General features: G+C 38.2%; 2 protein-coding genes across 3 annotated transcripts; one reads left to right on the top strand and one right to left on the bottom strand.

Annotated features, from left to right (window-relative positions):
• Positions 1-229: 229 nt before the first annotated feature.
• On the bottom strand, positions 230-9,771 carry LOC106176027 (uncharacterized). Its single transcript, XM_013558238.2, has 11 exons — positions 9,467-9,771; positions 5,942-6,541; positions 5,495-5,633; positions 4,593-4,930; positions 4,200-4,323; positions 3,823-3,977; positions 3,390-3,549; positions 2,561-2,772; positions 1,973-2,085; positions 1,512-1,575; positions 230-1,089 (listed from the first exon to the last, which is right to left on the bottom strand). Exons 2-11 carry the CDS (start codon positions 6,524-6,526, stop codon positions 994-996), a joined length of 1,986 nt encoding a protein of 661 aa, XP_013413692.2. The 5' UTR covers positions 6,527-6,541; positions 9,467-9,771; the 3' UTR covers positions 230-993.
• Positions 9,772-14,711: 4,940 nt separating this feature from the next.
• On the top strand, positions 14,712-26,551 carry LOC106176044 (N-acetylglucosamine transporter UNC93A). Of its 2 annotated transcripts, none has more exons than XM_013558255.2 (4): positions 14,712-15,149; positions 19,393-20,548; positions 24,133-24,400; positions 24,787-26,551. In XM_013558255.2, the coding sequence occupies exons 2-4, from the start codon at positions 19,505-19,507 to the stop codon at positions 25,269-25,271; spliced, it is 1,797 nt and encodes a 598-aa protein (XP_013413709.2). In that variant the 5' UTR covers positions 14,712-15,149; positions 19,393-19,504; the 3' UTR covers positions 25,272-26,551. The 2 variants fall into 2 exon arrangements, with proteins under 2 accessions (XP_013413709.2, XP_013413708.2); XM_013558254.2 differs by lacking the exon at positions 14,712-15,149 and adding an exon at positions 17,876-18,766.

Here is a 26,551-nt window from a genome sequence, read left to right as displayed (position 1 = left end):
GAGTATCTATTGTTATTATTTTTTGGGGTTGGGGGGTGGGGGGGGGGGGGGGGGCGAGGGGGACACCAGGCCCTACGCACACCCTTCTTCCTTGAAGTACATGTGCAAACGGTCAATGGGAGTCTTAACTTGAAAGAACTGGTGAAGAATTTCCAACCATAACCCCCACCTCCACCTATTTAGATTGCAGTTCTTGAGACATGTGACAGAAATTATAGAAAAACCATCATTATTTTTATTTTCCATTTATTTATCTCTTCAAGTATTATTATGCACCTGTATTACCAGTATATGGCACGTGGCATGTTATAAAAGTTTTAAACCAGAACGCAGAGATCACACTGTGGGTTCCCACACGTCCCTTTACTTCTACGCAATATTTTCTTGTACCGGGATGTCATTAAATTTTACCAAGAGCAACACAATATAAAATGTTATATATCTTTATATTATATGTAACATATACTTTTTGTAAATATAAATATGATATGAAGTTTTTTACGCACAGTTGGTGATAGCCGAACTATATTTATACAAAAGTTGTTAAAAAATTGTACAAAAATCAATAACGTTTAATTAAATATTTGGATTACATATTTACGAAAACTGCAAACATGTAAATATCAATAATGCGTTGTATGTAATAAAATAAAAAACATTATTAAAAAATACTTCTAGAAACACATTTGTATAAAAATCTTAACAAATACAGTGTACTTGACATGTTTTTTCCCTAAAATTTCATTAAACGTCGTGTACACTATAGGCCGTATTAGTGCAACAGATGGCGGATTTTAATTGAATTTTTTATAGTTACCCACACGCCACGTGATCAGTAATATCAAATTATACCAAGCGAGGGCGCCACCAGCGTGGGCTGCTTCAATTTACAACACAGTGTTCCCATTGAATAAAGGGAGTGAATATAAAATGGTCCCCAGCATTTAACAAAACGTTGCAGAATTAGAAGACTTGTTTATAATTCTTCTCTGGTTAAAGCTGTTTCAAAGCAGTCGACAATGCCTTCATGTCTCGGAGGTGTTTTATGGCCAGTCGATCAAAAATATAGCTATGGAAGAATTCTGGCGCCTGGAAATATATGAGAAGTTAGCGGTTACATACCGTTTTATCGACGTATACAGTACATAACTTACGATACAGCAGTATATCATTTATAAATGGAAAGGTAGACGGGGTTGATATGTATAGTATGGGCAAAGGGAGGTGCCATTCTAAGCAGCGCTGAGTACTGCGGCTGTTCACGTTAGACCTATTACATTTTGAACAAGTTTTGAAAAATCCTGTTTAAAGGAGGGAGAATAAAATTCAAGAATCGACGTTAAAAACTGATTTAGACGTTTTTTTTACATCAAACACTCAGAAATTCAGTAACAATAAAAAAATCTACATTTACCATTGATGCAAAATATAAATACGTGTTTATCACATATATGGCCCTATTCCGCGAATTAATCATAAGATGAATTATTGATATCCTAAAGTGTTAATACCTCTATTCTTAATTCCTGTAGATATCCTATTTCTTCACCAGTAAGCGAAGACAAATTAGACAACCTAAAAGAAAATGATACCGAAATCGGGTGATAAATAATCTTTGCAATATATATGCTTGAGTAAAATTGAACAAAATGATATGTACGGCCACACAGATTTTATTCTAATCCGCACGTTACCTGTGGTATCAATTAAAAAAAATGTTTCACTTTTTATGGTGTGTTTTTTTTTTTTTTTCAAAGTTAAATAAGTGGACTCAAATGTTATTATTTTGGACCCATGTTATTTTAATATCCTAATTAAAAAATCAATTGCACTCAATGTTTATGAAACCAAGGTTACAAAGATCAGAACCTAAACTTTCTCCCATGCAAACACACATACACAGTATATCATCCAAACAAGAATTTATCATATTTTATCTAAGTAAATTTAGGACATATTTTCCAACACGTACTTTTCTAGGCCGTATGATTTCAGCCACCCTATGACGTCCTCTTTCCCCCAGTCTTGCACGGCTTTCTTTGATCCCTGGACGCTGGACGGACGGGTACGCGAGTGGTCGGGGACCTGGAGACAAAACAAAACGCCTCTCGTGAACACTAAATTAAGAAAGTTGAAATTCTCCACTAAACATTTTCTTGGCGCGTTTTTATATTTAACAAACAGAAGTTCATTCATAATTTTAAAATTTCCATCCCTTCAAAAGCTGTATGAAAGAGGTTGCTATATAATCAGTTGGCCAGACCAAATATATAGGATCCACTGAGTGAAATCTTGCACAATGGTTTTGTAATTTATTCATGTAAGTCCTTTTTCACCTTGAATATTATAATCATACATGTATTATGTCGATAAATAACAACACTATTATGCAAATCTTTGATAAATCTATTTCCACTATTTGCCAATACAGGTATTCAACACTTTTGGAAGGATATTGTTAGAGCGAAAACAACGTTGTACACAGAAAGAGACTCACATGTGTATCATTTTCAATTACATAATAAATAGTTAAATGAATAAAAGAAAGATGTCACCTCACCACAAGAAAGGCCGGCACCCCTCCTTTCCTCTTCCCGCGGTCCCCCAGGGCGCTGGCCAGGTCGTTGACCTTGCTGCGGATGTTGAACTTGCCGCTGATGTCGTAGTACAGGGCTTTCCCCACCAGCAGTCCCAGCCAACCGTTAGGTTTGTACCCCGGCTGGACCAGCAGAGGGATGATAGCCTTGTTTTGTTCATCTGCGTATTCTGCCTCTGAATGGATGAAAGAATGAATGAATGAATTTGTTTCGTATTAAGATATCTTACGTAAAACCGTAGGATTACACATTTGAGTTATCAGACATTTTGTCATACGTGGTCCTTAAAATACAGTAATAATGGAAAAATCTTCCGAAAACAGTGAATTGTATGTGAATTGGTGGGGCAATGAAGTAAAAATTAGATATTGGTATTGAAAAAGGGGGATTGGTTTGTTGACACGTGTACTTAATATCTCGACAGAATCTGAAACACAGGAAAAAGTTGAGTTTACCTGCTCCAAAACAAATAAAATTATAAGTTACCCAAGGAAAAAAAAGATTATGTAAAAAATGCTACCTGCCCACCTGTCTTTAGATAGACTGAATATAAGTACCTTTTTTTAAAAAATGAAAATATCTCGTGGAACCAGAGAAAGATGAATGAAACAGAGAAACACATAATAATATGCAGTTCAGTTTAGTCGAAGAGTTTAAAACTGTGGTGCAAATATGTAAACATTGTTCGTTTTGAATATCAGATCTTTATTTTAAAATCAGATTATATTAACAGAGTAAATTAATCTGACAGAGTACAATATAAGTATTTGGATAAAAAGAAACAGTTTTTACCTTTTCGGCACGGTTTACTATCTTTGTATTTCTGCGACATGGCTATCAACACGACGGCAGCGTTCTCCACAGCAGACGACATGGCGTCCGAGGTGGAACCCCTCATCTGCTCAATGTCCATCCAGACTTTGTAGCCAAGACTGACCAGCGCGTCTTTAACCTGGGAGGGATGCAATAATGAATAACATACAATGAATAGCTTCATATCAATTTAAAAAATTTTAAAAAGATTTAAAAAATTATTTTTTTTCAGGTTGATTTAGTATGTATGACAGAAATTATGAGAAAAATTTACATATTCTTTTTATGTTATATAATGCACATATAGAGTCCTGTTGCTGTTCAGTGACAAATATATATAAACAAAATTATTTTTATCTCTCACGATGCTCATTCGCCAGAATGTTGCGACTAAATCAAGTGGATTTCATACCTTAATGAGGATGGGTTGGTTATCCCAGTTATAACTGATCATAATGTGTTGCCCGGATGCAGATTCACCCCACAGAGCTGCTTTTGAACTGGGCCACGTTTTGGGACTTGGAGCACCATTTGGGAGATTCTGGTCTATTGTGTCCAGCTCTTTGCCTAATGAGATTAAGTAATTATTAATGGTTATGCTTACATAATAAAACTACACAGTCAAGTTGATGATTTAACTGAATAAGGTGGTGATGGTTTTGAAGCCGACAAAATGGAGGACATAGAAAATTAAAAAAGATATATGAGAGAGAGAGAGAGAGAGAGAGAGAGAGGGCTTGGATGAGAGAGTGAAGAGTAGCAAAGGTAATAAATAGAGGTCTCACTTACCTTTTTCTTCACCAGACTCCACGTCGATATCTAACTCCCAGAAGATGGAGTCTGCGGCCTGAGCGATGTCTGGGTTTCGATGTTTTATCAAGTCTTTCACTCTGTCTAAACATTCATTTTCGGTCTGTGGATAAGAATGAAGTAATTTCAAAATTAACATTACAACATTAAATCAACGACAGATAAATTACATGTTTTACGGTTTTCCCGATATTTGTAGTCTTTATTTCATTCAATATTGTTTGCTTGTATTTATTTTATTTTATTCGTCTTTTCTAGCAACGCTTGATCCACACTCACTTTCTCAATTCAACGTAATTTTTTAAATTTTATTTATGCCACTATTTTAAGACTTTAAAGCCAAAGATTTTTTCCCACCAATTTTTTTTTTACCTTTATGGCCGTTTTATTCTCGTTGTTAAAGGACAGCTCCCATATGGCACTCACTGCAGGGTCGACTTCAGTCTCATCCGGCGACGACAGCATCTTGGTCAGCAAAGGCAGAGCACCTTTCCTGACTATGACGGGTTTGTTGTCCTCGTTCTTGGCCAACGCCTCGAGTCCGGCCGCCAGCTCGTCAGCCCAGAAGATTTCATGGTGGTTGTCTTTCTCCAGGGCCTTGGCTAGGAGAGAGATCATGAAATCGAAGACGCTTTCATCGGAAGTCAATATGTGGTTGTTTTCTTCTTCCACTATGTAAGCCAGGGTCATGATAACTGCTGCCTTGATGCCTGGAAGATAGAGATGAGGAAAATAATTTTCACACTTTTTGGTACGCTTCGTGCTTTCTCTCTCCTTAACTTGATGGCAGTGAAGGAATATCAGGATAAGATGTTAAAAGGAAGCGAAAGTGAGTGGCGGAGATTTCTGTGTTGAAAAATTAAATAGACAGACAAGCACACTAAATCATCCACACAAATGGATGCGTATCGTCTTCCTCACTTCTGCGTTTTCATTTATTATTGAAGACACTCCCGTCCTGACGACATGTTCCCCATAATGTAAATCAGATCAAATCAATTGTATTCAGTAAAAAAGGATTTGACACACTGAACCATTCACATAGTCGACAATATTAATCAAAATGAACATGATAATATCAGTTACAAATTAACTACAGTATATATATTTAGAATATACTCCATATTCTTTACATCTTCATATTCTTTACATAGTATATCAATTTATATTAAACTCTACTTCTTACTGTGAGACTGGGAAATGATGGCCCATAGCCTTTGTTGCAATTGGCTTGTATTGATAAACGTTATTATTATTATTATTATTCCTCTTACCCTGGTTCTCGGCGTCCTTGTACGGCAGGAGAATATTAATGGCGTCGAGTTCCTGAAAGTCTTGCTTACTGTTTTCCCACTTGGCACAATTGTGTAGAATAGAAATATTGGTCCAGAGAGCCACGTGGACATTTTTATTCTGAAAAGAATTTGGATATACAAAGGTTTGTTTGAGCACTTGTTTTAGGCCGAGTACATTTGTAAAGACGTACATCTTGTGGCGACGATTTTACTGTCAGTGTTCTAATTTTATCAAGAAGAGTTGACAATCATATTATGAGATTTTCGATTCACTTGGCAGCGGATAGAATTAAATAAATGACGTGATATGCACCTTTAATATAAGCTTTAAAAACATGAAAAATGCTATGCTTTTCTTCAGCTTAAAACTCTAAAGCTGATATTCTAACCTACTGATCATAATACAGGTAAATAGTTTAAGTGTACCTTAATGCTTAATTTTCCTGCGACTATTCCCTCTGAAACAGCCGACAAATCCTGCAGCAGCAAACGCAAGAAACCGGCGTTAACCAGACGCGTCGCAAACTCCATACTCGCGTCACTATAATTCAGCGCCAATAGACGTAGAGTGTGGAGCTCATGCCCCCTAATGCTGGAGTAGTCAAGGTGTGTTACCGTTGATAATCCATACATTTCCAGTGTATTCATATAGTATTCGGTCAACTGGTCAGCTAACTGGATCTCGGCCGCGTAAGTGGCCAGAGCACTGCGTTCCTCGACTTTCGTGAATTCCAGCGGAGCGCCGGTGACGTATTCATTTAAGTAAGAAATTAAAGACGTCCTTGCTTTGAGACTTTTCTGGTTTTCCGGATCTCCTAGTCGCTGGCTGGCTTCCTCTACGGCTTCCAAAGCCTCCGTGAGCTCTGGGTATTTTTCATAAACGGTGCGGTCAGTCTGACCTGGATTTGACGTGAGTTCTCTCCGCGTTTTCCATTTGACCAAGGTATGCGCGGCGAACGCCGTCGTAGTCCCCGCAGCCATGGCAGTGCCCGTGCTGGCGGTTGTTCCCATGAGAGTCTAAGAGCTCTGGAATAAAGACAAAATTGACTATAACCCGCCATACAATGTCAAAATCAATGTGTACCCTTCTCCCTTTTGTTTTTTTTTTGTTTGTTTGTAGATTAATAAAAAAATATTTTCTGTACTAAATTATTTAAAGTGTCGTTTTGTTCGTAGGATGTCTTTCTAGTGCCTATGTTTGTTGATATGTTGTTGTCCTTGTAACAGGATTGTGTTATCCTCTACCAGGGCCACGGATTGATTTTTTCACTAGATATTCACAGATATGTCTTTAGATAAATAGACGGTCATTTTGTTCTCTGTGATAGAGAAAAGCACACGTATTTTCCGCGGGCCTGGTAGAGGGTAGGGATGTGCCACTATTTAATACATTATATTCTAGCTGCTCTAGGCTTTGTCTTATATCAAGCTTTTAGTCAAACAGCGTTAATATCCACGTGCAGGATTTGTTATATAACGTCCAGATTAATTAAGTTTGATCTACGTTGTGTATTGAACACTCTCGAGTGAGTAATAATTATCGACCTCTCTCTCTCTCTCTCTCTCTCTGTGTGTGTGTGTGTGTGTGTGTGTGTGTGTGTGTGTGTGTGTGACAATATTTCGCAAGAGAGATGATCCTTGCCCTAAATGATGACTATGTTGACGTTGCTAATACAAACGTAGGGTAGACCGGGGCTAAACGCCCAGTCGGGGTCAAACGCCCACCCGCTTTTTTTCAGGTATTACGTATAAATACGCGTCTCGTGATGTTTTGTCCACTTCCGATTTCCAGCAGACTTATCCTCCATGACGGAGATGACCACAAACTAAAAAATAAGCATTTTATGATAATTTGTTAATTTTTGCCTTGTTTACTGTTATTTAGCCTTTTCCTTAACATCAGTGACACCACCTACCAAATGCACGAATTCAAAAAACTTTGTTGGTGACAGATAGGATGGTATCAGACCTCCATACAAGTTTCGATGAAGTCAGATTGTATAAAACTTTTCCCGCCGATTTTTGAAAAAATATACAAAATCTCACTTTGGGGCAAAACGCCCATGCTGATATGAGGCAAAACGCCTATAGTGGGCGTTTTGCCCCGATCACTGGGCGTTTTGCCCCCTTTCGTTTTTAAATAAAAAATAATTCTAAAAAGATGCGGAAGTGTTCTTTCATGCACGTTTTTTTATTGTATATAATCAGTTATAACACTTATATGGGGAAAAGCCAAAGCAAGTGGCTGTACGAGGAACTTAATTTTGGAAGTATCACAGTGCCCTGTCGTAAAGAGTAGAATTACAGCTCATTCTGAATAAATTTGATGGGTATTTTTATTATCTCAGTACCCCAAAATGTTATATGTTGCTTTTAAAGGCTTACTAAGTTGTCTCGTAGAAATATAATTTGATTTTATTTTGCTTTGTACAAAGGCGGGGCATAACGCCTATAGTTTGGGGCAAGACGCCCACGGTGGGCGTTTAGCCCCGTGGTGCGAGGCGTAATGCCCCAGCCATGGGGCAAAAAGGCCGATTTTATAATTTATCTATTTTTTACCTATAAGGTTTTTCTTTTGTTTGTTTCCAAAAGTGTTAGTATCAGTTTGTAGTCTAGACAGCCCTTCATAGTTAACACCCACTTTGAACGGTCTATACCTTCAGCAGGGAAAATTGTGATGTTTCTTGCTTAAGGGGGGCGTTTAGCCCCGGTCTACCCTACGTGTTTTATGTACAAAGCACATTCAGCCTATTCCATTCACCAGATCAGTTCAACTCAGCAGATCATTTCTATGTATTATTTCTTTCTTGTGCAAATACGGTTTCTTTACACTGAGCTCAGTGTAAAAATTGAAAAAAAAATTAGGTCGAGGCATTGTGGAAGACGAATACCTTTTTATCATATTCAGGCCTATATCAATACACCTGGAATGAAATTATATTAAGTGGAAATTAAGCTTATATATAGCAAGTCAAACAGTCGGGGTGAGGGGTTGCGGTTGGGGTTGGGGGGGGGGGGGGGTGACGTCCGACGTATTATTGTTAAAGGGGCTGTACAACATACCGGTACATTGTGGACTTTGGTAAATATTGTGAATTAGCGTCTAGCGTATTTCACGTGCACAGCGTGACCCTTTCAAAAAACTGCTCGCATTCTATGAACAACTGTATAATATTGGTAATGGAAGCAATATTCAAATAGCAATCAATACACTGATGATTTTCACACTACTTCAGTAGGTAATCTGTCGTGTGTCATATGGTGTGCGCCACAGTGCTGGGTTTCAACTTAGTATACATTGATTTTCTTGTTCTATGTTTTATGTATTTTTAAATGTGGTTTCTCTTAGACGCGTTGGTCTGTTGTTAAAGCCATGATACATGCACATATAAATGTACGTTCTCTGTCTACACGGTGTTTTTAATAACATAATTTAGGATTTAGAATTCAGAATTGACCAGATCTATAAAGACCAGGTATAAATAGTAAAGTCGGCTGATCTGGTTTATGTATGATATCAGGTTATAAACCGAGCATTTACCATAACGTTGGCTAGGCCCTACACACTGGTGCAGTCTTTGTTATTTTATCCACCCTCCAAGGCTCTTCATCAAATACGTAGATCTATAACTTGGCCTATGATATCTAATTTATTATTGCAGTGTAAGCGCAGTGTGCTGTTCACTTATGAAAATTTTAGTGTTTATTATGTACTCAGTTACTATTTTGTTCACCATGCTTCCCTTCAGTGCATAGACTCGTGTGCCGTATTTACATGCACTATATACGTAATAACCAGCATCTACATGCATTCTTATACCCTGACTTTTACGTGAATATTGACATCTTTCCTCTTAAAACGTGACATTTACAGTCGCACATAGGCTGATACAGGTACTAGTACATGTACCAATACTTTCACTATCGAATCAAATACAACAATAGGCATACCTTACTCCGAACGTGCCCTAGAGACAGTACAACAAATTAACTCTCATGGTCTCCCGCTGCCGCACCTGAGCTCTTTCCTATAACATGTAGGATCACAGCAGAATTCAAAAACAGAAACTGAGTACATGTATATGGCAATGTTTTCATATAAGATCCACCACTTTCCACGAGGTTTCAATTGCTATTTCGTTGTAACCATGTCGAGTGGCTGTAAGTTTGCACATGCGTACACCTGATGTTAATCTTAGGCAAACATTATTCCGATGATTGCAAACAATGACGCTTCAATTTTTAGATCAACGTATGTAGGTCGTGTTTACCTGAGAAGTCAACTCTGGTTTCAGAGGTCACGTGAGACCACGTGAACATTGTAGGATGATTCGTGATCTCTCTCTTTCTCTCTCTCTCTCGCACACACACGCACACACACACACACACACACACACACACATACACGCGCACGTACGCGCACACACACACACAGACACACACACACACACACACACACATTTTCATTATCATGTCCTCTCGGTGCTATTAATAAATCCTGAGAATCGGGGGATGGGATGGGTTTTTCCTTTCTTCTTTTACGTCTTATGTATATCGAAAATATATTTTCTCTGAAGGTGTTTTTAATCATATGTTCTCACTTTGTCTAATTGTGTTATTTGTCGCAACAAACGCACTCCCTAGCACAATCTTAAGTCCTCACAAAGCACGACACACTGCGGTGACATGTGACTTATCTTTTTAAACAAGGAGAGCAATGAGATGCGTCTTTAATGAGGGTCAAAAAAGTTACAGAGCAAATAAAGAAAGTTAAATATATTTTGTTTGCTTCACCAAGCAATATACTTATAATTTGAGATCAGAATTAATTTATACAAGATTTTTGCACCAAATCTAATTTTCCTGGAGATGAAAGGGAAATTTGTGCTGAATAAAGGTTCGACCTGCATCTTCAATTTGATCTAATGTTTTTTCTGCTATTTCTAGTTAAATAAATTTTTTCTTAGCGAATTAACATATTTTAACATTTTATTACATTTTGACGGCATTTTATTCGTGACATTGAAAAATGTAATTTTCTTAGGGTTTTTATCTTGTGAATTGGAAAAAATGAGCAGTTTCATAGATGTTTAGACATTTGACTCCATAAAATTTTCAAGCGTGTCTAGAATACCTTTAAGAACCGAGTACCGCTTAACATTATCACACATGTACATGTACAACTGAAAACAATATGATTTGATTAAGGGCAGTAATGGAGCTATACACTCAGACCAACCAGCTCAAAGTGCAGATGCACTTTAAAATATAAATACTAATAAAAATCTTTTTGGTTGTTTAAAAAAATAAAATCTTGAGTGTCACACCCTCATTCAATAAACAAACGAAATACAATAATGCAGTTTTTCTTCCTTTTATTTTCTCGCCAATTCAATTTGAAGGAAATATAGCACACTCATTTTAACACATTTATTGCCGCTAAGTACATAAAGTAAGAACTGTCTCTATCTGGCTGTAGTTCTATGTTACTATAAACAAAAGCTAAAAGGAAAAGAAGTCCAAAGTCCACGTTGATGTTACCTTGGTTTTGCTCCTGAACGTACATGTACCCGTATTGCTCATACATATATATGAAGGTCAGCTATGCACAAACGGTGAGAAAGCTTGTGCAATCGACACGAGCGTTTCTACATAGACGTACTGTCCTCCACATTTAACGCAATCTTCTCTTAGGTAGAGCGCCACTCCACGTATCCTGAGCGCAGTTACGTTAGGCAAATCGTATCATCGGACTGTCAGGACTGTCTACTTATTGGTGACTTCACTCATGGTGGCGTCGATAACCCCAACCTGTTGGATGATTGATGAACATAAACAAACTTAGTTGATATATGTAAACAGATCAGTCAGTGACCGAAAGCACCATTAGCTACAAAGGTAATACCTTGACTTATTGGCCATCTTCATCAGGATATGTTGGAGATTTTCGAATGTCTGACCATAGCAGTTTCCACCGCAGACAAAATGTCCACTGATGCTTGGAGTTTGGCGGACAGGTAATGCGTTTTCTTGTTTACTAAAATGATTCATTTGTATGCCTTTTAGTATGAAATTGTTTAATAACGGGAAAGTGACATTTTTTAAATTAAGAAGTGAAACAAATAATTCAACATTAAGGAATAACTATTTCCATTACGTCTCATACGGGACTTAATGAATATATATATGCAAGAGCTCATGATTAATTACGAAATATTAAATGAATAATTTAATGAATGAATAAATAAATCAATAGAATTAAGATTAAGAATTAAGAATGAATGAAATACCAAATAAGCAATGCTTTTGTCTGAGCAAATAATACATTTTAATGTCAAACGTGGACTAACAATCAGATGCTATGAAAAATTTTCTTTGAAGTCGCGATGGCTGTTCTCCGTCGATTCTGAGGCCCAGTGTCAGGCAAATGTAGGATAAGGAATAAGAAGCGTTTATTTGGATAAGGGGTAAGACTGGGTTCCCATAAATCTATCTTACTAGCAGGATTGATCTAACTCCGCGGGAATTCTCGTTTAATTGCATTCAGTTTAAGGGGCTTAAATGTCTATAATGCCTACTGAAACTGCAAGGGGGTAATTAACTTTAGTGCACGCTTAAACTGAATGCGATTTAACGAGAATCCCATCAGAGATAGATCGATCCTGCTAGTGCGATAGGGTTATGGGAATGGTCTCCATGATGTGGCTACCCAGAGTTTCAGAGATCTGGACTGCATGTGACAGACCGGAAGACTTCATGGAAAATGAACTCTCTTTGTCTAATTTCAAGCGTAGATGTAAAGGCGTAAAGGGGGAGAGGGGGGGGGGGCGTCATGATAAAAAATTATGCTGTATTACAAACAGGTTTAACGCATCACAGGGGTAGCCTAGTTTTAGAGGGCACTCTCTGTCGTTAAAGTGACATCTGAAACACAGCGTGGATATGACACCCGTTACATTCTCAAAGACTTAATGACAGGTTGAAGTGGGGTAAGATACATTGTTTTATATGTTCAAACGCTAAGATGAAGACGGCTAGGTCAGGACGCAAGGGGAGGAGGGTTTATCATGACAGTGAACACACAAGTGGGCTCTATAACATTACCTTGCTCCCTGTCCGGGTGACCTGTCCAGAGCGTCCTCTGAGGAAAGTCGATATCTGACTGAACGCTGTTTAATAAAAAAAAGCTCAAGTCGCAAGTTGATCAGAGCCTTGGACATACTAACGTAATTTTGTCCATGTCATAAATGATCATAACAATTTTCCGCCTACAGTGGATCTTGTCCCAAGGTTAATCAGGGGGGGATTCCGCTTAAGGAGAATATACATCTGTTTAAGAAAAGATTTTAAAAAGCATTAAGAGCGGTACTGCTTTTTTAAAAAGCGGACTGGTTAATCCAGGTTAAAGTGGACTGAAATATTTCGGTTGTAAAGTAAGGGCCAGCGTCCGACGTATGTCCACTGGTTAAGAAGGTATACTGTCCAGCTAGGGGCCGTAGCGCGCAGTGGTATGCTTATCTTCAGACAGACGCAGCGCAAACGATCTAATCAATCATTGCTCATAAGTGTTTGATCAAAAGACGGTCAATATATAAGTATGTAGCCTGATCAAACAGGTCGCTGACACGACACTGAAGAGGAACTATTCTACATGTATGTCTTGTCAGCCCAGGCTGCTTTTATACGCCCAGCTTTCGCTTCCTTTGTGCATTTATAATGGTCATTTTGTCACTGGTGTAACATTCTAAACATTGACATCCAAGCGCAGTTCACGTTACGTCACGATTATTTAATTTTGGAAGTTACAGTATATGTTATATTTATCGAGTTCTATTGTGCACGGATGACAATATATTGATAATATATTGACAATATATTGACACAATATTAACCTATATCAATCAATATTAATCTTTACTAAAAAAACGTTGAAAGAGGAGGTGCTGCCTGTCTGTCTTTTTTCAATTATTTATTTTATATTTATTTTATATATTGTGCATATATAGTTCCTGCCATAAAGCATCATGGCGCTGATGCTCTTTCAAATATGACACGCTAAGTCCACGTTATTTGTTCTGCTGATGGAGCAGCACTCGGACTGCTGTCTGGGGTTCCTCATACACTGAATGAACAGCAACACTAGGTCGGGCACACAGTTCACTTGTTTGGATCGACGCTGATTCGATCTGAATGCCGAAGACGTAGACAGTGCTGTGATGGGTCAGATAGAATCAACTGATGTGTTAAGTACGTTGCAGTAAAGGTGTGGTTCGCGGTTCTGCTGACGTTGGGGAGAGAATTAAAGGAAATAATTATTAAAAAAAAAAAAATCAAAATAAAGGTTTTTCTTTATTTCGATGGTGAAATTCCTCATATCTTGAAGTCCTTGCTTTCAGAAGAGATATTTGTTGGATGCTTGCAGTGGTTTGGTCACACTATTAACTGGCCTAAGGCTCATGTGACGTAGCTTAGAGTGCTGAACCCGCAGCTGATTAAAGGAAAAGACACCGGCAACGTTTTTCTCGTGACCCCTTTCTTTAACTTTATACAGGGTGACCCCATAAAAAATTATCAAATCCTACAAAGGTCCATCAAATATCAAGAAATTTGCTGGACTTAAACTTCAATATGTGCATGACCATTCCCCAAAGTTTCAGGTATCTTGGTCACTTTGCATAAAATTTATGTTCCAAATGGCCTCCGAGCTTGGATCCAATCTGCATTCTTAATCCACCCAACCGTATTTCTTTTCCACTCTTCCCTCAGAACCTCCGTGTAATATTTTGATTTTTTACACCTTATGCTGAAATGCATGGCGTGTAAGTGAAGAGGCGCCGAATGCAACAAAATACAAACTTTTTTCATCCTATGAACTGTAAAAAAAAAAAATAATACAATAATAATAATAATAAAAAGAAAAAATAAAATAAAAAACACCTTTATCTCAAACTACACGTTATATCCTAAATAATCAGCCACAGATAATATATCATTTTTGGATATGTTTCTAAAAGGATGGAAAGTGAAAATCATATTGTGCAATAACATGAACTAGGTGCGTTGTTAAGACAGTTTGTTGGTTAGTCCCGTTGCTGTTTAATGGAGAGAGTGGGTGGGTGCGATACAGTATCAAGAAGATAACTATTTGTCTACCATTCAGGTAAATATAATGTGCGGTTTTCATTTCAATGGAGATCAAGCTAAAGGGTCATATGTACAGCGACAGTAGACAGCCATGGATCAGTGATCGCCGTCCATAAAGCAAAACGCCCTTAAAATGGGCGAGCAGCGTCCCAAGAGAGATCTCGCAGCCCAGTCTCTAAGAATAGCATCAACTGATTTCCGTCAGGTGATGATTTTTGATGATTACCAATACAGGTCTAAATGTTGGCGATGGGTGACGTAAACCATGACGTAACAAACGCTCAGAGCAATGGGGGACGTTTCGCTCTGCCGAATTAAATACGTCTCTTACTCTGAGTATACTTGGTGAGTTTACACACCGCTTAACGCGCGTGTAATGCCGTCCTATACTTGGCGCACTACAATGCACGTGTACAAGAGGGGGTTTGTTGCTGGACGCTTGGTCACTTGGTGCAGCAGCGACGGTCGTCCAGGCGCAACTTGATCTGGGGTAGGTCGTCCAAGTATAACTTTTTAATTGTAGAGGTCAGTGTTGTTAAAACGGGGCTAAATACTTTATTTATTAACACTTTTGGTTTCCCCAGCTTTAATGACATGTTTAATGATTAAACATAACAGTGCCGTGTGGTTTAGTATTGGTGTTTTCGGTTAGTTTAATGTACTACAATCATTTTGCACTAAAGAAAGACCAAATTTTCCATTGGCATTAATCTTGGAGGTTTACCAATGATTAATATCCTTCAATCAAACCCAGGAAGATATTTAAAAAAGGGGAGAAAATGTTCGTATGAGTGGAAGGTTACCAGGCTTACAACGAGCGAGGTTTGATTATGTGACACATCTCAAGATGTTGAAAAGACAAATAAGGACTGATCCTAGCTGTGATCATGTGAACGTGGTACAATTTCGATTACATGGCGTCGGTGCTATGCTCAATTTATCATAACTAAACGCATCATAACTATCATAATAACTAAACGCGTTTTTTAATCGCGCGCAATTGCCGTGGCTACGAAAATTGTAAATGGATGTACGGACGAAGAGGCAGGGAGTCACATAGACGGGCAGATATAGGCCGAGTTACAAAGCCCAATTAGTGCTCACTAACAGTTATCTGTAGAAATAAAATAACACGAAGAAGGCTTCTAAGATAAACTGATCTTGGGATATGCTAACAGCGAGCGTATCCGAGAGCTTGCAGTGAGTTGATCGACTCACTTTGCCCGACATGAGCGTGTAACACACACCATAGTTCTTCTTATCAACGAATTTAAGGGGTCGACGTTTCGGTGTCATATCTACGTCATATCATGTTGAAAAGTTTAATCAGCCACGAAATATCAACAGAAATGTTTAAGTTCTTTTGTCAATAGCTTGAGAAATAAACAGATACTTAACAGAGTAGTAGCCAATATTTCATCTGCTTACAGACAGTTTTTGCCAGGGAATGCGACTGTTATCCCGATGGAGTCTGACTGTAAGCAGAAGAAACTTCATTTGACCAAGTATAGGCCTATGATCAGTTTACTTCACGTATTAACAAAAAAAAAAAAAAAAAGAAAAAAAAGAAAAAAAACAACATTTCTACATCATATTAATATTTAGGACCAATAAGCCAAAGTTAAGTTCTACTTTTTAGTGGTGTTTGAGCGAGTTTGATCACTAATTATAATTCATAAGTAATTGGAGCTTTTGCTGACACGTGGGCGTACAAATCAGCCGCCGGATAGGACAGGGATGTCGATACTCTAGTAATGGCAGGAACCCAACACGTGCCAACGGACACAGCCTTGAGTGCGATTAAATCGTGCTAGACATTTAGTCCGCATGTGCATGCCGTATGTTCGTCAATGGGTCTGGGAAACAATACAATCTGGTAAAGAAAACATAAGATATAAAAAAGTGTAAAATCTTAAGTTGGACCTGTACCTCAGCATCTAAAGTACAGTAGGGCCTACACTTCGTGACCCAGCACCGAATAACTTGTGGAATCTTATTGAGAAGTAAATTTGCACCGAGTCCAAGTTCAGGTTTTCCGTACTTGGATGAGTTATCCTTATTCTGTTATTCCACGTGCATGCGCGGCTGAGTCTTTTCCTTAAGTGGACCTTCAAAATGAAAATCCTATGGTTCAGGAAGGGGTCGTTACACAAAAGCAAACTTGTGAATACAATTCATGTATGAACATTATTAATCAAAATTAACTGCAATGAAAAGGAAACAATTTTATGGTATGTACATAATATGTTGGAGCACTGATATATTCACATTGTCCATATCGAACAGTAGGTTACTGACCCGTTTTCGATATCTAGAGACTACGGGTTACTCGTAGACGACACTTGTTCCTATTGTTCATTACAAAAATAAGTACATCGGCTTTAACTCTCTTTCTTCAAGTCCATAATCAGATCAATGCACACTGTGTACTTATATATGTCCACAGACCAAGAACATTATTCGGAAAAGGGAGGATAACACCTCTAAACTGATAATACTCTAGATCGCTTTTTTTCCAACACATTTTGTCCGAATACCAAGGCACATGTTACAGTCATCATCCTGCGGTCAATAACCTTGGCATTGACAGAGAAAACCTACAAAATTTTGTATACTTTAAGGGTGCTTGGGGTGTGACCATTTCACACTGCGAATATTGCCCAGGTAGACAAATTACTTACGTTTTCTATGAATGAAGGTATGACGGCAGCTACTTACAGTCACCGCGCGCATCAAGCATAATACACTACTGCTGTGCTCCGCTGAGAGCACTGCGTGCTACAGGCGTTTATAACAGCTTATGTATTAGATGCTGACGAAGGGGTTACGTTTTAGAACTATTATTTCTATGTCTATTTTGAGAACAAAAAATGAAGTGTGATAGACTGATAGATATGATACAGTTACACTAAAAATCTGAAATGTGTATAAAAAGTGTTTATCAAAATCTACGCAACATCTAAAAATAATATTCTGGTATAAAAAATCATCATCATTATCATTATAAATAAATAAATAAATAAATTTCCTGACTGTGCTTGCCCCTATCACACCTTTGATCACTTACTATCTGTTTATTGAGCCAAATGTCGACCACAAGATTAGGGCCAGTGTTCAAATTTGATTAGGGCTTTTGCCGTGAACCCTCCTTGATGTTGCCAAGGTCACTAAAGTGCTGGTAATAGTTTATTTATAAAGTCACTAGTATTAAAATCTAAAACGCTAACTTAGAACTCTGCAAGAAAAAACTACAAGGTATACATTCACATATGCAATTTGATTACAACTTGAAATTTGTCTGTTCTAAAAACTGCTTATTTTATGCATTTCGTCTTGAAAGTCTTCAAGGGCAGCTGAAAATCTGAAAATGTTGGGCTCTTATTTATTTTGGAAGATATATGCTCGTTCCCGATGTGCATTCCTGATCGAAGTGATATGGGGCTTCTTCGCGGTCTGCGAGAGACACAGGCTTCGGTTGCTGAGGGGCTAGACAGAAAAAGGTTAATTAAGGGCAGTTCTGTTTTAAAGAAGGTAATGATAAGTCAAAGACCTATGTTTTGCGTGGGCCAAAAAAAAAAAAAAAAAAACAAAAAAAAAAAAAAAAAAAAAAACAAGAACCTTTCTCCTTTCGTGTTCTATACACATGCTGTAAGGGGCGTTTCGGATGTAAGCACTTAGGAAGAATAATAACTAAGGTTGAATAACATGCCGAAGCCAATTATGTGGAAAAAAAGAAATAATAAAGCAGTCGAGAGAGACTTGAGAGAAGCTGCAACGATGCAATTACTTTCTTTAAACTGCAGTCGTTATTTGTGGTTAGCCAAAAGGCGGGTTCATTTTTTTCTGGGAATCAACGTGTGTGTGTGTGTGTGTGTGTGTGTGTGTGTGTGTGTGAACCAAAACAGCATCAAATCGATGGACTTGAACAGTCCCCCAATATAATATATGGTACTAGTGTTCTTCACTATCTAATCAGAAGGTATGGTTGCAAAAGGTCAAAGTGTATGCAGTGCACGTAAAATATATAGGTCAAAATATCGTAGATATACCAAGTACAAGATGGCTTTTTGTCATGAGGAGAGTTGGAAGTAATGCCGCAACAGGGAGGTAAGATTTTCCTTCCAAAGTCTTCTTGATAAAGCCAATCCTCGCACTGGGTACTTTTCCATTGTTTTTTTTCGGAAATAATCTTAGTTTCTGTCATATCAGTCATCGACCATTGTGTATCACCGGTAAGACAAGGCCGCGTTTGTGTGTTTAGTGGTGATACCATTTTGCACAAGGCAAGGGTCACTTCATGTAATGCCTAATAATAAAAACGACGTTAACGTTTATAATACCTAAATTCTAATCTCAAATGTAGATTTTATTAATTGCAATGAGGAGGTGGTACTCTCTTAGTTATGCATGTAACAGAGTCGAGATAGTAAAAAACACAGCTTGTATGGAACAGGTGATGTAATACCAGAAGACGTAATAAGGATAAACAGGTCGACAAACTGACCACTTTTCTCAAGTGTCGTTCAAAAAGTAGGAATCCGTGGTCTTTTTTCTGTTAAAATATATTTACCTGTAGCCCTATCAAATGTGGTATGAATTCACGTTTTTGTTTTCGTTGCAATGAAAAATGTACTAGAATAGAACAAATGTTTGATATATTGATATTTCTGTACATATGTATGCATTATTCAACACTGTCACCACAATAAACCAACCTGCATCTTTATTTCTAGGTCACCGTATGCCATACACGCGGCCTAGATTGGTAGGAATACCGGCGGACTGGGAACTAGACATAGGACAGCGTTGTCCGTATTGCAATCACACAGGAGAGTGCGCAGCAAGATGACATCAGCGGAGACGGCGACGCAAGTTCATCCCCCGAGTGACAAATTCAAAGAGCATGATCCTTCTATGCCAGAGGCTGAAAAGTTCCTCAATGGAGAGGCATCAGAAGGGCAAGCAGAGACGCAATTTGTTACCGAGAAAAAAGCGCGAAAGACGCAACAACGCAGGAAGTATTTAGATTTGATTTTGCTGGCAGTGGCAGGCACTTGTGTAATGACAGCTTTCAATGGCCTGGGAAGCCTACAAAGTAGCTTGAACACAGAAGGTGGACTCGGGTTCTTGACGCTCTGTGCGATTTGGGTCGGTGCTATCTTATCTTGCCTATATGCACCAATTTTGGTTGAAAAATTTACGCCAAAACGCACGTTGATGCTAGCGCAATGTTGTCATATAGTCTTCGTATCGTCAAACTTTTACCCAAAGGTTTACACTTTATTACCAGCAGGGATGTTGTTGGGGCTTGCCCTAGGGGCTCAGTGGACGGCCACGGGGTTTTATATCACCACTCTGGCCCTTGACCACGCCGAGATAGCACAGAAACCAATCGAGTTCAGCATCAGTCGATTCAATGGCCTCCATTGGCTACTCTTCAAAAGTTCTCACGTCTGGGGCAATATCATCGCATTCTCTGTGCTCCAGCACTCCAGCCACGCGACCCCGGCCACTAACGACACCACATACAACAATGATACCACACCCATAGCTTACCGCTTAAATGCCTCCTGTGGGTTACTAAGTTGTCCAGAGACTATAGAAACACTGCATACTCACGCTGAAACGAAGACACATCGACCAGAAGACTACCTAGTGTATATACTGTTAGGAAGCTACGTAGGGCTGATATTCGTAGGACTTGTCATCACGACTTTTATTATACCGGAAGTCAGTCCCCATGCTCATGGCAATGAGAGCAAGAAGGATACTTTGGAGACGTTGCTTGGGACCTTCATGCTCCTGAAAGACTACCGCATGTCGCTATTGGTACCTTTGTGTATGTTTAGCGGATTGCACCAAGCATTTCTCTTCGGTGATTTTACTAAGGTGGGTTACGCTTTTTTTAAGATTTAAAATATAAAAACACCCGGGTTCAGGACAGAGTCAACGTTGGTGTCACGTTTACTGTAAAGGACTTTAGTCCAAAATTGGTCTTAATTTAACGACCGACTACTTACGTCTACTTGGACAAAGATAAGCAGACGTTTTTTTCAGAAAGATAAGGCAATGGCTTATACCTTACACCAATGTTCACTCTATTTTATGGGACTTACTGGTATAGTTAATGAGATTGTTATATTAGATTTTAAATTTGTGTACCTCTTTAAAGGGTCCATTTTTGGATAACTTTTCTAAAACTTGGCTACTTTTCTACAGACGTCTACCTTGCCAAAACCCTAAAGCTGAACGTCTTAAATTAAGTAACATGTGATATCTACACAGTTTCCAAAAAGGGCGTCTAATTGACCAGAAAATATCAATATCAGGTACTTTTATTATAGAGGGTTTATTTTTCTGTTTGGAAAGAGTAAATGATTTTCAGGACACATAGACATAAAATTTATTTGGGGGCGTTTTCAAACGTAGATGTATAGCCTTAAAAATAGCTGCACATGTATGACACATGTTGTCTATCCGAAGACGCTTGTACAAACTCAATGTTATAGCTCTTGGGACTGTCAGCTAATTGACCTATCAACAGGTGGATTTTACGAGCAAGTCGCTCAACGTACCCACGGGCGACGCAATTTTGCTTTCATTGGAGTATATATATTATGAATAGTGATGTCAAGATAGCTGAAAAGAAAATGAAAGATATACGAGCCCTCCATAGGAAATTGTGAAAATGCGCCCTAACAAAATAATTAAAACGTGGGTGTATTTATGAAAACTACTGCCATTGTGTCAACAAGCAAAATAACTTTTAGGGTTGTTGAGACGTACATGTAGGTCAGGGGCGGATCCGGAGGGGGGGGGCACAGTTTGCAAACCGGTGAGGACAATTCAAGAATATCTTCACATGCCTCTACAACCAACTCCGACTAACAACTGCCAGGCGGGTTTCTACCGGTAGAAGGCAGTTATCCTATCCCGAATTTTCCCGCAAATCGAATTCCCCCCCCAAAAAAAAATAAATCAATTTCTCCTAACCTTTGCTCTGCCATTGCTCGACCAGTCCCTGTACCTGACGTTAATGTTTTCACGATTTCTGATAAAATAATTTGGTTCTAAATGATTGGCAAGTCACTTAAACCACCATGCCTTCCTGTACCCTGCACAAGTATATTGTAGAATAAAATATTGACGTCAGGTACTTTTATTTGATCTTTTATTTCTTTATTTTACTTTTTTGTCTGTTTGGAAAGAGTAAGTGGCTTTGAAGGATACGTAGACATATTAAAAAATTCCGGCACGTTTTCAAACGCAAATAGTACATCTTTAAAATAGCTGATGCCGCCTACGCGCTGAGACGCTTGTGATCAGCACGTTACATCCTTTGAAACCGTTGGCTATTTGACCTATCAACAGGTACATTTTACGAGCAAATCATGCAACTTACCCACGGGCGTAATGTTTTGCTTTCATTGGAGTATCTTATGTTATGTATAGTGATGTCAAGATATCTGAAAAGAAAATGATAGATGTAGTAGACCTCTATAGGAAATTATAAAAATGCCCCCCCCCCCCCCAAAAAAAAAAAAAATAAAAGAAACCAAAATTGTGGGCTTATTTATTAAAAATAACTATCATTGAGTCAACAAAGTAAGGAATTTGTGTTTTTTTTACATACGTCAGGGGTGTATTGAGGGGGAGGGGGGGGGGGCACGGTTTCTGGAAACCGGTAGGAAAATAGTCGTATACTTGATGTTATCTAACTGAAAACGCTTGTGCTCAGTATTTCTTGTAACCCTTGCAGCTGTCGGCTATTTGACCTATCAAGTGTTGAATTTTACCAGCAAATCATGCAACGTACCCACGTTTTGCTTCCTTTGGAGTACATATCTTATGTATAGTGATGTCAAGATATCTGAAATGAAAATTATAGACATCATAACCCTTAAGAGGGAAGTCCTACAAAACGTGTACCAATGACGAAAGTAAATTTTAGCAGGTGAACTTATTTCTATGCCACTTTCAGCCTTCCCTGTTGTGCAAGTTATCATACGATAGGGGCCTACTTGTACGTTATCACACTTTATATGGTTTGTAATATTTTTTGTCACCAGCAAACAGCAAAAGAGACATGCACAGATGTTTGTCACCTGTTCTTTTTCTTTCGGTACATTTATTTTCTGTGCTAATGTGACAAAACATTCAGCTTTGTATTGCAAGTCATGTCAGAAATACATAAATTATTATAGGATTTTTGTTATTATACTGGTTATACTAAATATACAGTAATGTATCTTCATGAAAATGATCTCAAACAATTTCATATACATGAAGTATATGTGTATTTTAATTTGTAAATTGAAAAAATAAAACTCACTATGTATAAAAATATACAACAGAAGTTTGAAATACATACTTGCATTTTAAACCGTGTAAGTCTGCAAGATAAAAAGCTGGGTCCGCCTGTGATGCTTATCGGTCCCTATCGATGTGTGGTGTAACTTTCAAATTTAGAAATATTCTAAACTTACCAACATGCATTTCATCAACATGCATTAATTTCACCATTAACAGTCTTCTGATTGTACTTACCTCGTTTAATGACAATTAGACATCCAATTATGCAAGGGTTGTGTTTTAAATTCTCCATTAATCAAAGTTTTTAAAAAACACTGCATGTGTTCCTTGTTCTGGAATGTAGTGTACTTGTAGTGTACATGTTATGTCATTGCGTTGCGACATTCGAAAGCCCATTTTAAATTCATTGTTCGCTTATATAATGTGATGCAACTTAGAAAATGTTTCGTTCGCACATTGATCTTTTCCAAAACAGACAATAAATGCTAGCATAATGTACTCAGCAAAGGGTGCCATTTTCAAACTTTAGATTTGGCCCAAATTATGTGGAGACGCCGTTGACACATCTGCGCATGATCGGAGTATACTGGTACCCGTGTCACACGGACCAGGTCCGTAGCCAGCAATTTCAAATGGGGGGGGGGGGGGTCTTTTTCTGAAAAAGTGGACCTTTTACCATATAATCGCCATGTACCTAGGTCAAATTTTACCCACAGTGGACCTTTTTCCAGCAAAACCCCCCCTGGCTACGGGCCTGCGGACATATATATATATATATATATATATATATATATATATATATATATATATATATATATATATATGAAATCTGAAAAAAGACTAAACCCTGATTTGTTGTAATTCAGCCGTAAATAGTTCTCAGTGTGTTGGCAATCTTTGCCTGACCCAATTTACACTTTCAAAGTGATCTTTTTCTTGATTTATTGCATGTATTTGATGCCTTCTTCAACATGTTCACCACTATAATTAAAGTAATAATAAGAATGATAATGATTTTAGTAACGTCTCACAGTTAAAAATAAAACCCACTCTATACTAAGGGGTTATAAGAGACTAAAACCTGTGAGCGCACTGTTAAAATTCATAAAAGTTCTTTAAAATAAATTACCAAATACTAATTATATTATATGTGTTTTTAGGCGTACATCACCTGTGAGCTTGGCATAGAGTGGGTGGGCTACACAATGATATGCTACGGCGTGTCCAGTTCCGTGGGACCTTACATCTTCGGACACCTGTTAAAATGGACAGGGTTCAACGCCCTCTATCTTTCTGCATTCGTCGTGAACGTCGCCTTGTTCATTCAGATGCTTGCGTGGCCCATCCCCCCGGAACACATTGCCTATTTCTTCCTTGTTCCGACCATATGGGGTTTTTTGAATGGGGTCTGGATGAGCGTCACATTAGGTAAGCAGGGTGCATGGAACCAAATCACGGAATTAAACGTTAAATAAATAGGATATATCAACATTTACAATTGTAACGGAGATATACCAAGCAAATACCGTTTCCTTGCGTCCTTTCGCAGTTTTCGCCATGTTCATGTACATTTATTTGTAGTTAATGCAATGCTACAAGTTGTACTTTTACCTTGTGTGAAAATATCAAGCCAAGTGCACAAATGTAACAGATAGAAAACACGTGGCGTATAAGTTTGATGTATTGACACCGAGCACTATACTTATGCATAAACATTTGTTTATGTTAAAACATAACGGGGGACTACATTTTTCTTTTCTTTTTTTAAATTCAACTGAATAGAAACAAATTATGGTGAACTTTTATCTTTTCAGCTTTATTTGGAGTCCGTTTTCCTTCAAACCAACGTCCAGCGTTCGCAAACTTCAACCTTTGGCAAAATATTGCGTTTGCTACTGCGTATGGGTACTCCAGCCATCTCTGCATTGCCTCCAAGATCTACGTGTGCCTTGGAACGCTTGTCATGGCTGCCATGCTGTACGTTGTAGTAGAGATCAAGACTCGTTCCAGTAAATCCATCGAAGAAGAAATGGCCGCCCCTTCATCAAACGGACATCTACCGTCTAGCAACGGACGCTTGTCAGAGGTGGAAAGACTGCATTCCAGAGAATTCCACTCTAGAGAATTTCAGTCTAATCTGAGTGTCACGTTTAGACAAAATGGCGGCCCCAAACACGCAAGTAACACTATGCTGCACGTGACTGACTACGCATTCTTAGCTGCGTCGACCGGAAGCCTAGTAGCTGAGATGGACGCTCTCTCTTCTTCACACAAGGACTCCCGTCTAAACTTACGCTGATAAAATGAAATGCGCGCAAATTAAACTTTGGAGCTAGATAAATTGAAAAGTTAAGGTGATCCGTCGCATCGAGTAAAAAAGGACACATAGACATTTACATTAAATACATTATATTATTCTTTTCTGTTTTAGCATTCACATGTACTTGTATTACGTCATGCGCGTCAGCAAGTATGTCTTCCCAAAGACGTGCAAATACGCGCTTCCAGCACATCTGGCATTTGTTTAACACAGTCATCATTGCATTTCGACGAAAGGGGAATTTCCAGACACTGACGACATTTATAATCGCAATATAAGTTTTAACAACCGTATTTATGTCCTAACTGTAGCAGGCCATGGAACTTAAGGGCTCGTATTTATATGGAAACTTTGTCTGTGTTATTGTCATACCGACTCCATTTGGAGCAACGAATTACAACTCCTGCTCAAGATTTTACTTTATCAATTATTGTACTGTTGGAATATAATGGCATATTCAGATAGAAATGTAAGCACAATTTAGACACAATATGAGTGACTAGTCGTGCATTAATTGGTGTCTCTAAATTATCAGTATGATGATTGACAGATTATGTTGTATCAAATATATTTTTTGAGTTTCTGTCGTGTAGGACTTTTAAAACAAATCCTGGGCAGGGGTTAAAAAGCATAGTTGAAGAAATGTGGTGAGAGGGTTTTTGAATCCTACATGTATGTGAACTTAACGAGCAGTCTCACTAATATTCTTAGCAGCATACATGTACTTAGACTAACTTTATACTAGGTTTATCGGTTTGGTAGACGGGTGCCTCTATAGCACGTTGGATCGGAGATCGGTTAAGTTGTAGAGGTGTTCGGGGAGCACTGAGACGCCATTCCATTTTGTTAATCAGGTCAAGACAATACGACCGTAAACTAGTCTAAAGAAAACTGGAATTTCATCATTAACTATAATCAACTGAAAAATTGTAAAACATATCTGTTTTGCACCAGTTGCTCTTCAGGCTGTCTTTTAAGATTGTTGACCATTTATTGACCATAACGCAACTCAAAACATCGTGGCTGATCGGATATGACAACCCTCAGCATATTTTACCCACCATGACCTTATTAACACTGTATATTGTTATAATAAATATTAAAATGGTAAAGTACTATTCTTTGAAATCGAATTAATTGCACTCAGGACGCTAAAAGTCAGTTTACCCTGCCAAACGTTAGCATTATATTCTATTGTATTTACACGATAAATGTATAACTCCAACCTTTTGGTTGTAATTTTGAATAAATTATTGTTA

This window comes from Lingula anatina, chromosome 7 (assembly GCF_051362555.1).
Source record: "Lingula anatina isolate TDL-2025a chromosome 7, LinAna3.0, whole genome shotgun sequence".
In the NCBI taxonomy this organism is placed as follows: domain Eukaryota; kingdom Metazoa; phylum Brachiopoda; class Lingulata; order Lingulida; family Lingulidae; genus Lingula; species Lingula anatina.
This window is presented reverse-complemented; position numbering and strand designations above follow the sequence as displayed.